We start from the raw sequence: 13,409 nt of genomic DNA, 5'->3' as shown, positions 1-13,409 counted from the left end.
ATGTATATGATTTTTATTTATTTACATTTTTTATTTTTTGATTAAACAGCCAGCCACCAACATGAAACATTTCTTTAAAAAGTACCATTTATCCAGAACCACCACAATAAATACATAAATAAATACATTTTATATAATTTTTTTTTTTCAATTAAAAAGTGTTTGTCGCCAATTTAAAACATTTTTAAATTGGAAAATAAAAAAAAGCAACAGCTGATTAACATTTATGTAAATACCGAGATATTTCGAAAGTGTTTAAAAGTTTTTTGTCTCACCTCAGAGTGTACTAAAACCACCACAAACTTTTTTGGGGAATATTTAAAAAAATTAAAATAAAAACAACAACTTTGCACTCATAAACATGTTATACTGTAAGTAAATCACACCAGCAGCTGACATGCTCCGTGTTCACTTAGAGTGCTCACAGACAAGTCAAAAATTCTTGCAAGCTGAAACTAATCATGTCACGAAGTGGCTGACAGAAATGACACGACTGAGACATGACTGTTTGTGCACGACAATGCAAACAGCATGAATCTGGCAACGGAGATGATGCACGCTTTTGTTTCTCACCCACGTCATCTCAGCTGCGTGGACATTCTCTCCTCTCACACGCTCTCCGTAAACACAGTGTTGGACTTGCCAAAAACAGCAAAGACCGCTGATGCTGCAAGGCGTATGGTGAGTCATTTTCATAAGGTAAACACTGACCCGTGAATATTCTACTAGCTGGCTACTTTTCTGGAAAATTAGTAGTCGTGTGATCCCAAGTAAACATGCGAGTTAGCTTCTTACACTTCCTATTAACAATACAGAATCTCTACCTTTCAGATAAACGTGTATATAGGTACCCATAGTGCTGGGTGATAAACGATATCAAGATCACAATATAATTTATGTTGGCAACTATTATAAGCTCTGGACATATTTACTCGCTATGGATGAATCTACCAGTCGATCACGCAACAGAAATAAACATGACAACAGCCAATCAGTGCATGCCGCTAATATGTCTACATGTTCTGTATGTTTCTGTGTGAATGAGTGCCATAGTTTCATCTACTACACAAACTCAAACACACTTAACACTGACTGTGTTTTCAGCATCTGCTGTCTCAGTATACGAGGACAGTCATAAACTTCATCTCCAGAGCTGCTCTGAGTCACTTTACAAGCTTTTGTGAAACTACTGTTTTTCAGAGAAAACTGCCAAAATAAAAATATGACAGAAATGTAAATAATAATAATAATATTGCTATTTTTAAGGAATATAATACAACCATTTATACAGTTCTGTTGTACAGCATCTTATTTGAAAAAATAAATAAAAATGCAATGTTAATTCATTCATTTAATTGGACACCATTTTTGATAATTAATTTGTATTAAATCATAACACAATAAAAAGGAAGACAGATTTTAGGGGAAAATACAATGGGCCCTAAACTAAAAGGTAGCTACTCTGTAGAGTCTGATTGTGAACAAATAAGTTGTCTAGGTTTAACAAACGTGTTAAATCATTTCATTCCTGATTAATAGTAAATTAATATTGTGATAAATATCACTATCATAAGATACGGAAAACATATTTTGATAACATTTCAGACCATATCACCCAGCCCTAGGTACCCACTAAAACACACACATTTTCACATAACGCACTTGCAAGAAGCTGATGACAGCACAATAAATATGCCGTCTGAAATCCTTAAGTAATGACATCTGGGCCAGCACCACAGGGGAAGCTGAATGCAATTGCAGACATTTCTGCAGTACACTACCCAGTAAAGATTAGTAAGTTTGCCGAATTAACGACGGCTGCCAGAGGAACCCCAAAACCATGCCACTTCTTCTCTATAGATACTTTTTTCTAAGAAAAAGAGAATTGGAAAAATGCAGGCAAATGTGGAACACGCTGAGAAAAAAAATGACCAGTTTAAAAAGCAATACAGTAAAGAATAAATCCGGAAATATCTGGCATACCTGGAGGAACAAATCATTCCCGACACCTGAATGTGTACCTGAGTGTGATTTGAACAACAAGTATATTCAGGTAAAAGGAACAAACTACATGTCATGCTTGGCAAATGACTGCAAGTAAGGCATCACTCCAGAGCGCGCCAACGTCAAAGTGCATCTTCCTGTGTTTTTTTACAAAGTTATTTTTATGTGCTTTGTTGCATGTTGAGCAGATCAAACACATTCCCCGCACTGGAGTTCCTTGCTGTCTGTCTGCGACAGGTGCTTCAAGAAATGCTTGGTATTGTTGGTGTGTAACTCATCTATCAATGATTTAATATTTCACTTCAAATGGAAAGTGAGAAATGTTGTGGAGAGAAGATCCTCAGCAGAGCATCCTATTTTATAATTCACACTGTTGCCTGACAGGTTGAGAAGCCCTTCGTGTAGCTCAAGTCGATGAGTCCCTGAGACTCGCATTTCTTCCGCTCATTATTCAGGAGATGTGCAAACTTTGTTTTGGGGTGGAACGCAGCGTGCCGGGGTCACAGATCGTTACTGGGAAACAGAAGGGAATGAGGAAGGGAGATAAACATGGAAGATGGGAGATTAGAGGAGAGCCAGAGTTTGGGGGTGAGCGCAACATTGAGCTTGGAGTCGTTTACATTATCCCTTCGAAGCTTTTACCATGCCAGGATTACACCAATGAGCCCAACACTACAGCTCTGGATGGCTCTGCTCACTTTCACCACCCACACACGCTCGTACACACACATGCTGTATATATACAAAGAATACAAATCCTACAAATGCATTAAATACAAAACAAAAGCTACTTTTACTCTCTCTTTCTCTCGTAATTTTTCTGAACACAAATGTATACAATCACAGCTCATTTTCCAAACAATGTGTACTTATAGCAATAATAATCATTTTCTGATTACAGTGTTTTCAGTCTCAATTTCTCATGCATTCAGAATCCATTTTATTGTTTCATCTTCTCCTGCTAAGAAAGCAAAACGGTTTCACAGCCTGTAGGTTGCTCTTAAAATCATTCTATGCTTAATTCCTCACAAATTAGGCCCATTTGTAATTTAATGCTCAACATTACCGGCCTCATATATATAAATATATATATATTTATATATATGAGGCCGGTAATATTGAGCATTAAATTACAAATGGGCCTAATATATATATATATATATATATATATATATATATATATATACACTGGTATACATATTAAATAATACATTTATGAGGTACACTGGGGAATATATTCTCCTTTATTCAAAAGGTCTTAAAGTAGGCTATTTGATAAGAATGTGTCATTTGTTGTAAGCAAGACCTTTTGAGGTTTTCAGCGCAGAAAAACTGCAGAATATAATTAACAAAATATAATAAAAGAAGGATATAATTTAAAGAGCAATTTTCAAGGCCACCACTAATGGGGTGAAACTGGGGAAGATTCTAGAGGCCAACAGGTCCAATAGGGTGCTCATAACAATTAAATTAACGTTGATATAGGAAACATTATAACTAATTTAATGCATTTCACTTCACAAAACATTTTTTCCTAAGAAAAATAACTATTAAGCAAATCAGTAACAACCACGATCATTTATTTGTATAATCCATATCACCATGAAAATGATAGGAATAAATTGCTCTTTTTTGTAAGCTTTTAAATTTTACATAAAAAAAACATTTTATATATATTAACATTAAAGTGACTTGCGATTGTTATCATAAAAAAACGAAGCTATACTATTTAAACATTGTGTACAGTGAAAAGAGCTAAACAAATAAATGGACTAGAATTAAAATATATTAATTTACCATTTTATTTAACAATTTGATAAAAATTGTTATGCATTTCTCGAGCCCAGGAGAATGATGCAGCGCAGCAGAGCGAGCCTGCAAAGCATCTCAATGCAGTCATTTGACAGCACCTGCTCTCCCCACAGGCCAGTGCACCAACTCTAGCAAGAGAAGAGTGTCAAAATGGAGTCTCCATCCACAAATACATACAGTACCATTCTTCTCTAAGTACTTTAGCCTCTTATGATCATTCCAACGTACCAGGTGCAGAAAGCCCAAATGTCACTTCTATCTATGCTTATCTATCCATTCGGAGGCGAGCTGATAACTTGCGTAATTCAATACAGAGGATATGCAATAACTGAACTGTAATCCCCTTTAGTCTGCCACAGCAGTATGCAATAATGTCATGTCATATCTTGTTATAGGACAAGATGTGAGTTTCAGCGTATGAACGAATGGGTAGGTGGTGGGAAAGGCAATAAGAGACCAAAGAATAAGAGATCAACATAGACAGCATAATCCTTTTCTTACACAGAACTATTGTAAGGCTTCAGAAGACTTGGAATAAAGTGCTAAAAGTCACATGGACCACTTTTATGGAGCTTATTTGAAGCTTGAAAGCAACCAGGACCTTCTTTAAAAAAATCTCCTTTGGTGTCTTCACAGAAGAAAGCCAGCCATACAGGTTTGGAAGAGGGGCGTTTTTACTGGGCCACAAACCCCAGTGAAATACAGCTGTGCCGCAGTAAAATATTGCTGATGAATCCTTGTTTGATGATAGAGATTGCATATGATTCGTTCAGAGTTCACTCAGGCACTGAATCGTTTGCAGCCGTTTCTGACACCAAAATAGTAATGGGATACTTTAAGAGACCAAAAAACAAAAAGAGCACTGGATGAGATGTATATTAACAATCCACAGCGGGAAAAAAACTTGCTTCTATTGTTTGTCAACGATGAAGCAGCTCTTTATTGTGCATGCAGCTTCTGAACAACTGATGACAACAATCCAAATATAGGGACACTTTTTTTTTGATAGAGGGCCTGTGCCCCAGTATTGATTATTAAAAAAAGCTAGAAACACCTCTGGTTTGGTCACCAAAGGAGTCCAAACCAGACTTGACCACTATAGAATTTTCAGTCTTTTCAGTATACAATAACCAAAAATTACCAAATTCGTTTTCACTTCCTCAAGATACTGTTTTTCTATGCACTGGATCGTTTTGTAATTCCTATCTATTCCTATCTGTGGATTACAAAAGGATAAGAAAAGTGCTGGCTGCCTCAGCATAACGGATACAAGCAGGTTGCGGCATTGTGTGTTTGCCTATGAAATGCTCCATTATATCACTTATGTTGAAAGACTATGTTGCGGTGAAAAACATGCACACATGACTCCATTTCCCAATGCTTGAAATGGGACATCCCCACCACTTTTAAAAAGAGGCCTGATCAATTATTTACACTTCCTGCCACATGCGTTTTACATGTTTCTCTTTCTGTGCATTAATATTTTAGCCTACACTGCGACATCCGTCCCCCCGAACTCTAGGCTTCCCAGCGGACATTTTGTCCACATAAATCACACAGTGACATTAAAGAAGCCTAAGATGGCCTTCACTGCCACTTACCGCAAGTACACATCGGGGCGCATTAATCTCGCCCTCTCTCCAGACAGAGGAGAGAGCCCGGCGCTCATGGCGTACCAAAATGTCACTAACAAACAAGGCCGCTCCAGAGAGGACTGTCTGTAAGTGCACAGTTACACAAAGACAACTTGGAAGTCCGCTGAAAATGTCACGTCACTTTTTGCCGATAAAAGTCAGCTAATCTGCAAGATAAAAGCAGTACTTCATTTCGGAGCGGCCTGGAAAACATCAGGTGGAGTGAGAAGTTCTCCCTCAAGGCTCGTCTCTCACTCTCTGAGCCTCTATGTTTGTGATTGGTGGTTGAGCATCACGTGGCTACCCTGTTGCTGGTATCTGGGGAGAGCAGTGTGGCAGCAGCAGCTGGAACTACGCTCCTCTTGGCCCAGGCGAAAGCCTCGCTGACCTCCCATGAGACGGCGCTAAATGGATTTCTGTCTTTAATCCCTGTGTATGATTTTATGGTACACCTTCCCCTCAGGAGGCTCAGGGGTTGCGGCGTACGCCATACTTGAGTACATGCTACGTGTTAGAATGTCAAAATTATTAATCGCCACGTCAGAGCTTTTCTCATCCTTGAGCCTTCTATTTTAGCAGCCAGAGTGTGATTTTCTGGCTATGTTTTTCCCCAGGCTTTAGCCTGACATGTTCTCGGTGTTTTTCTCCCAATGCCGCTGCGCTTTCATACCTGACAAAATCCGCTCAACCACGCCGGCTTCTGACTGTGCCACGGAAGGTGTGCGTGGAATCACAATGATGTGTCAGAGAAGAAGCATCCCCGCCCCCAAAGGCAGATAGCCAGCTGCATTTAGAGCGCCAGCCGCCCACTGCCTCCTTACACAGGAAGTAATGAGGCTTGGCCCCTGAGCCAAATCAACCCCGAACATAGACAGGACATAGAGACCAACTGTGAAAAACACATAGAGGAAACTCAGGCATGAAGGCAGAGGGAGAGAGGGAAAAGGAAATAAGGATAAGAAGGAGGAGGAGGACAGAATAAAGGATAATATTAGAGTAGGAAATGTAAAGGCGGAGGACGACTTGCATCAGGGCGAAAGAAATGGAGTCGGAAGGCAGGGAAGAAGATGAGCAGCTCAGGTTTCAGCGCTGCGGGCTAATGGACGGCTGCATGTCATCCTTCAGAACAATCGGATAATAATACAGATATGAATGAGAGATGCACTCTCATTGGGGCAATTTTAAAACAACGTTAGTGTCTCGCTTATTCAATTGGGCTCCTATGGAAAATACAACATAGTCTCTCCCGGTGCATTACCATACAAGTCCCAACAAAACATGAGATCATTTTGCAGTCGTAAAGATGAATGCGTTCACACATGGCCGCTACCAGTGCATTTCATCATGCTCCCTCCCAGACGATCCTCAGAGAGAAACTCCAAGCAGGGGCGGAACGGGCTTGTATTATATTATACAGTGATGTATTACCCGACACAATATTGCACATTCAAAATCCAACTTACAGTCCACTACTCTTTCTCTATTTGCCATTTCTATTCATAAAACAGCTTGGCCCAACAATATCACCTCCCTTGTTTGATGCAGATCTATTCCAAGAAGCAAATCTGTCCTCCAACCATCTCATATTTCACAATATAAAGAAATTTCACACACTTTCGGAAAGCTGCACACTGTTCAACAAAGCATATCACTGCATTAATGCGTCATACAACTATGCTTTCTGTCCACTGTTGTCATGTGGGCAAACCAGGTACATTGTCATGGACCCTGTGAGTGGGGTGCCCAGTAAGGTTTTGGTCAAGTTAAATATTGAATTAATTAGATAGTTATTTAAAAAATATATATTTATAAATATTAGGCAGCACTACCCTTTTCAAATGGGATGGGATATGTTTGTTAAGAACTCAATCAGCATATTAGAATGATTTCTAAAGGATCATGTGACACTGAAGACTGGACTCATTTTAAACTGTAATAATATTTCATAATTTAAAATAGGAGAAAGGGAAAGTTGCAGTTTTACTGTTTAGTTAATCAAATAAATGCAGCCTTGGTAAGCATTCAAAAACATTTAAAAATGTTACCAACCCCAAACTAATATATATTTTGCTTGCATGTTTTTCAGTAGCCATTTTAATATTTGTTTTTGGGTCAGGAATCACCATTTGAGAAACACTGCTTTATGGATATATAGATTGGGAAAAGGGCCCACCCACAAAAACTTTGTCAGAAGTCCTGTGAATTTTAGCAATGACCCTGACACAGACAACGTCAACGTATTAATAAATAAAAAAGACAGACAAGTGGTCTGCAAGAACCTTGGCCAAAAGCATGGTTTCTCGTCCTTCTCTGGCCACAGGGTCAGGGCCCTCCTTTGTCCCCCACCCTTCCCTTATCAGTATTCGCTCCAGGGCACTTTTAGCTCAAGAGAAAATTCACTGCACTGTGAAAGAGAGAATGTGTGGTAGTAAATTATACATCAGCTTCTCTTTATACAAGCAGCTTGCTGTGTTCTCACTGTTAACTAGGATGTTGGATTCAGTTTACATTTTTACACATAACTATGGAAAAAAATACATTTATATTTTTAAATAAAAGTCAGCTATGGGAACGTTGCCTAGGGGCATAAAGAAGCAAATCATGACTTGTTTCCCTAAAGAGAACACACAAACCATGGTTAACTGCTTAGATTTGTATATGCTATAAACCTCTCTGTGATTTCCAAGATACAATTATTGAAGAAGAGGTGGGAGCACTAATGTGAAATGCATTTAAGTTATCTCTGCAATTGTCTTCTCATTGCAAGGGGCTGTTTAAAGGCCCAGGACTGGATGACATTCAAGCTCCACGCTAACTAATTGGTGCTGACACAAAATTGATGGCCTGCTTTTAACACCTTGCTTTATAAATAAACAACGTTCCAGATTTGATTACAGAAGTACATCAAATTAGCATGTAGACTAATGCTAATTCCCCATTCCCTAATAAAACAGAATTTTTCAGTTACTTAAAACAAACTTGCAATTTGTTTAGATAGCACATTCTTTTGGGTTTCATGAGTAAATTGTGCAGTGTTAGAGAATAACTAACCCACACTCACTAATTCAGTAGCCTGAAAGCAGATTGGCTTCTTTCAAATTAGTATAGGCTAGATTTTCCAGTAGCAAGCTACTTTTACCAATGTGTACCATATAGTTTGAACAAATGTGGGAACAATCAAACATGCTCCCTCCTGAAATGTCTCTCAATTGTAGCATTGCAATGTCAGGTTCATTTTATTGAACTGATTTGTTCAGGGTTCATGTGAATGAACAGATTGGGAGGGAAAAAATGCGTCCTTCTTGTTAAAAGAAAATACTTCAACATCGATAAATTTTCAACATCAATAATAAGAAGAAATGCACCAAATCAGCATAATAGAATGATTTATGAAAAATCACTTTACACTGAGGACTGGAGTAATGGCTGCTGAAAATTCAACACAGGGTGAAATTGATAACTTAAAATGCAAAAACCGCTTAGTCCATCTTAGATTTTTCTTTTAAATGAGCATTTTATATCAGGCTCCTAAGAAAATAACACGGGACATTTTCGAAAATAAGGCATTCAATAACTGACTAATAACCTTCTCATTGCAATTAAAGTGAAATTACTGAACCTAATCATAGGAGACTGATAAAAATGCTAATTTAAAAGAAAAACAATCTAAGAAAAATCTCAGACGGAGATTTCAGACGAAGTCTTCAATTGCATTTTAAAATATATTCAAAATAGTTCTTTTAAATTGCAATAATATTTCACAATTTACTGTTTTTACTGTATTTTACAGTATTAGTATAGCAACCCTAATTAACATTGCTCATTCATTTAAAACCCCCACTATTTTTATTACAGACAAATACAGCTAATTAAATTGTATGAGTAACATGAATAACTAATATACCAAGATGTATGCATTTAAAAGAATAAGTAGCCTGATAGGTAGCCTTAATGTAGCAAACTACTAGCTTGACAAAAATATGAGTAGCTTGCGACCTGACAGCTTCAATTTCAAAATAGCAGTGTTGACACTGGAACTGACAGTATTATCATACAGATGTAAGGACATACATGGAGTCATATAGACACAGATTACAATGTAAATACTATTTCCCACTTGCAGTGCTCTCATATCTCTCTTCTTCAGTTTTCTCTAGTGTGTGTGTCTGTGTGCACGCACTCCCTGTGTGAGTGTCTTAGCGTGTATCCACTGCCTCAAGTCTACGTACCATACCTACTGCAGTACTCATATCTTTACTTATCTAAATGGAATCTCCACCCTAAGACCTGATCTCCACTGACAGGACGAGAGCAGCCAGCACCCTCTCCAGCACTACACTTCCTCTTTTGCCTTCTATCTGTCTCTCCTCCTCTCACCTTGAATATCTGCTTTAGATCAGGAAAAATCTCTCTCTAACAATAGACCTACTTTAAATGGGAGAACATGCTAATGCTATTGGGAAAAAAACAGAAGCTGCAACACTGGGAGTCATTATTCCTGAAAACTGATATGAAACAAACAGAGCAAGTGGGCAGCACCGTGTCCACATGATACAGAGAGGATAAAGACAGAGATGAAAAACAGTTGCATGTGCTTTCTCATTAACATGCAGAACTAATGAACTCAGCAGCAAGCACGAAGACTATTAGACTGCTTGACTGCCGCTTTTGTAATGCCGAGAAGAGAACTGGAATAGGTATCTATCCTGATGCAGACGTAGCTGGGAAGGGATTTTATTGGAAACAAGCAAAATAAGGAGACCTTATTAAATAATGTGGCTATATTGCAAAAAAATGATGTTTTATAAAATCACGTCATCACAGACTCAAATGCAAAAACATATCTACACACCCACATTCATGCATGTATACAATCAAAATGTTTAGATGATCACACTTACGTGTCCTGAAGCGATGGTGTGGGCGAGTAGGCTTGGTTGAAGGGCCCTTGGAGGAGCGCCCATGGTTCCAGCGTTGACCGGGCTTGGAGGGGGACGCAAGGGTGGAGGTTGGTTGGGCTGCTTGGGTGGTGGTTGTGCTCGTCATAATCATAGTGGTTGTTGTGCTCGTGGTGCTCGTACTCGGTGGCCCAGCCCGTGCAGAAGGAGATGCATTTCGGCTCCCACCTTCCCCATTGGGTTTCCGGACAGTGGTACTGCGCGGGGTCACCTCCTTTCCTCCCGGTGGGGCAGGATTAGTGGCTCGGGTGGCGGTGGTGGTGTTGGTCAATCGCGTTCCCACTCTGTTATGCAGGTGTGGAGCTCTGTTTCCCGAGCCTCCCCCTAAGGCCCCACCACCTCCTCCACTGCTGCTACTGCTACTGGCCGTGTGGTTTGAGGACTGCCCAATTCGAGTCCTTTGCACTGTACCTGTACCCTCAGCTGCTCGGGTCGCTGAACCCGGAGCCGCTGAGGGCGGGCCGGAAGTGGTAGACGTGGAGCCATCGGAACCCTTGGGCAGGGCACTGGGTTTAGATAGGAAAATGGGGTCCTGTCCGATGCGATTGGCGTCCACCAGGTCAGTCGGGACGTAATCCTGCACTGAGCCCACCACAATCCATTTTAGAAGCATCAGGCTGAGGCCTAGGCCCACAAAGCCCATCAGTAGGGGCACAACGCAAAGCCAGGTCTGCTGGCGGGGCCACACCGCACAGGGGCCACAGCGGAGGGGCCCTGGGGCCCGGGGAGAGGCTTGTTCACCCCCGGGCTCCTCCAGGGTCATGGTCTCCATGGTGGCCCCTAGTGCCGTTCTCTCACTCATGCTTCTGGGGTTCAGGGCCCAGCCAGGAAGTAGTGCAAGCAGCGGAGGGGGCTGGGGAGGGAGCCAAAACTGGGCATCTCATTAATATTCATTTAACACTCTTCCACAGCTACAGATACATGCAATACCGACTACTCATATGAATAGCACAGCAGACATCAGCCTATATATATATATATATATATATGAACACATAAATAGTAATTCTATACAAATACAATAAACAAAGCCTAAAGCTCAAAGACACCAATAGTCACGTACACACGCACACATACACGAACATACACACACACTCGATAAGGAATCAAAGAGGACTGGGTTTGGGAGAAGAACGGGTTTTGGGAACGAGCCTCTCTTTAGTTCAGCTTCCGTTGAACCAAAGGTAATTCCCAAGACGCTCCATATATAGAGATGAAAAATAGAACAAAAATTAAGTTTTGTGGATCCGTCGGTGTTCTGCCCGGAGTCAAATTTTCCTTATAAATCCGTGAGTGTTTGAGCGAGGGCAGCTCCCTGCTGCAGATCTTCTCTCACAGCTGCATTAACGCATCGGTCGTCGTGGCTGGCGCAGCCCTGCCTCTGTATATGTGTGCGTGTGTATATATATGTGTGTGTGTGTGTGTGGAGAAGCTCAGGTAGCGGCAGAAGCACAGCTCCACTCAAGGGACAGCTCTGCGTCTCTCTCTCTCTCTCTCTCCCCCGACACGGCACTTCGTCTCTGGCTACGCAGCTTGGATCTTCCCTCTAGTCTCTACAGCGGTGCATCAGTGGACACAGGCAGCTGGTAATCCACCCCACAGGAGAGAACAGCAGAGCGGGGGAGACTGATGTACTCTGATCAGGCAGAGACGGCTGCGAGGGTTAAATCCATCAGATCCTTTTCCCAATCCCTGCCCTTAGTTCTCCCGTTCTGTCAGTGTACATCCGAGCCTCTGCCCTGCATCCGTCATTGCACCAGAATTCAAAGGCAGTCCTGTCTCTGAGCTTGCTACATTCCCACACTGAAAGACTCAGACCTTGGCAGAAACACAGGCACACAGAGTGTGAGAGAAGCAAGCAGAGAGAGAGAGAGAGAGAGCGGAAACAAGAGAGAGAGAGCAAGCGATAGCATGTGCGACAGAGAGAAAGCAGAAGAGGAGGGAGAGTGAGTGGGTGAGCATGAGACTGGGAGAGAGTGAAATAGAGAAGGGAGGGGGGGAAAGGAGAGAGCGCTGCTCTGAAAACTGATGCGGCTGCTTTTCTTAGAGGCTGCAGTGTGTGTCTGCATGTGTGTTTTCTAGTGTGTGTGTCTCAGAGAGGGGTGGGGGTGTGTGAATGATGCTAGTTATACATTTCTTGAGCAGCCACTCTTTTCCCTTCCTGGCCCTTCCATCTTTGTTGACTGCATATGTCCAGATTGACAAACATAAACTGCCCAATGACTGTACTTGAGCTTGTTTGTGACCAGACAAGGAAGAGCAGGGATAGTTCTGAAGGAAAAGGAATAAGGGAAACATGAAGTGAACAAGGAAGGAAGGAAGAAGTGAAGAAAAGAAATGGGAAAGAAAAATAGGAAAGAAGGGAAGGGGAAGGAAAAGTGGGAGGGGGAGAAGGAAGAAAGGAAGTAAGGGAGAAAGAAAGGATAGAAGGGAATTTAAAAAAGGAAAAGTAGGAAGGGAAGGGAAGGGAAGGGAAGGGAAGGAGATTTGTTTCAGTATCACATCCAGCAGCAATAGTTGTTGAGAAAGAGCAGCACAGGTAAAGTAGTTCAAATCCTCCCAGACGCCCGTCTCACAGACACACCCCTGAGTGCCTGAGGGACTGCATAAGGAGAGGCTTCTGGAAGACAGATAGAGACATACAGTCTTTGTGCCATAGTAGGGTGACTTGTCTCAAACCAGAACACTCAGGGATAGAGGGCAATTGAAAAAGAAAAAAATGTATGGCAGTGACTTCTATCCATCAGATGTTGATTGGATTTTGAGGTGTGGTCATTGCACTCAAAAATTAATGTGATTGTGGAGAGGCAGGGTTTAAAGGCCTGTTCACAATGAGATAAATGTTTCGTGCTAAAATTTGTTGCAATAAACAATTTAAATGAACAACTGTTTATGTGTCTTTTCAGCCCCACAAAAACTTCAGCATGCCTTCAATGCAACAGTTGTTTATGGAGAGGTTTTCTAAATATTTTCCCATCGCACTGCGAATAAAACTGATCAA

General features: G+C 41.0%; 1 protein-coding gene across 3 annotated transcripts in view; it reads right to left on the bottom strand.

Annotated features, from left to right (window-relative positions):
• The window catches only part of nrg3b (neuregulin 3b), a 159,985-nt gene extending 147,641 nt beyond the window's left edge, over positions 1-12,344 (bottom strand). For 2 of the 3 annotated variants that reach the window (XM_058793284.1, XM_058793286.1), the window contains exon 1: positions 10,352-12,343. In XM_058793284.1, the coding sequence (XP_058649267.1) occupies positions 10,352-11,210 (859 nt within the window). In that variant the 5' untranslated portion in view covers positions 11,211-12,343. Of the gene's footprint in view, positions 1-10,351 lie in introns of all 3 variants that reach the window. The other variant, XM_058793285.1, reaches the window with a different exon arrangement.
• Between the last annotated feature and the right edge of the window lie 1,065 nt (positions 12,345-13,409).

This window comes from Onychostoma macrolepis, chromosome 12 (genome assembly GCF_012432095.1).
Source record: "Onychostoma macrolepis isolate SWU-2019 chromosome 12, ASM1243209v1, whole genome shotgun sequence".
Taxonomy (NCBI): domain Eukaryota; kingdom Metazoa; phylum Chordata; class Actinopteri; order Cypriniformes; family Cyprinidae; genus Onychostoma; species Onychostoma macrolepis.
This window is presented reverse-complemented; position numbering and strand designations above follow the sequence as displayed.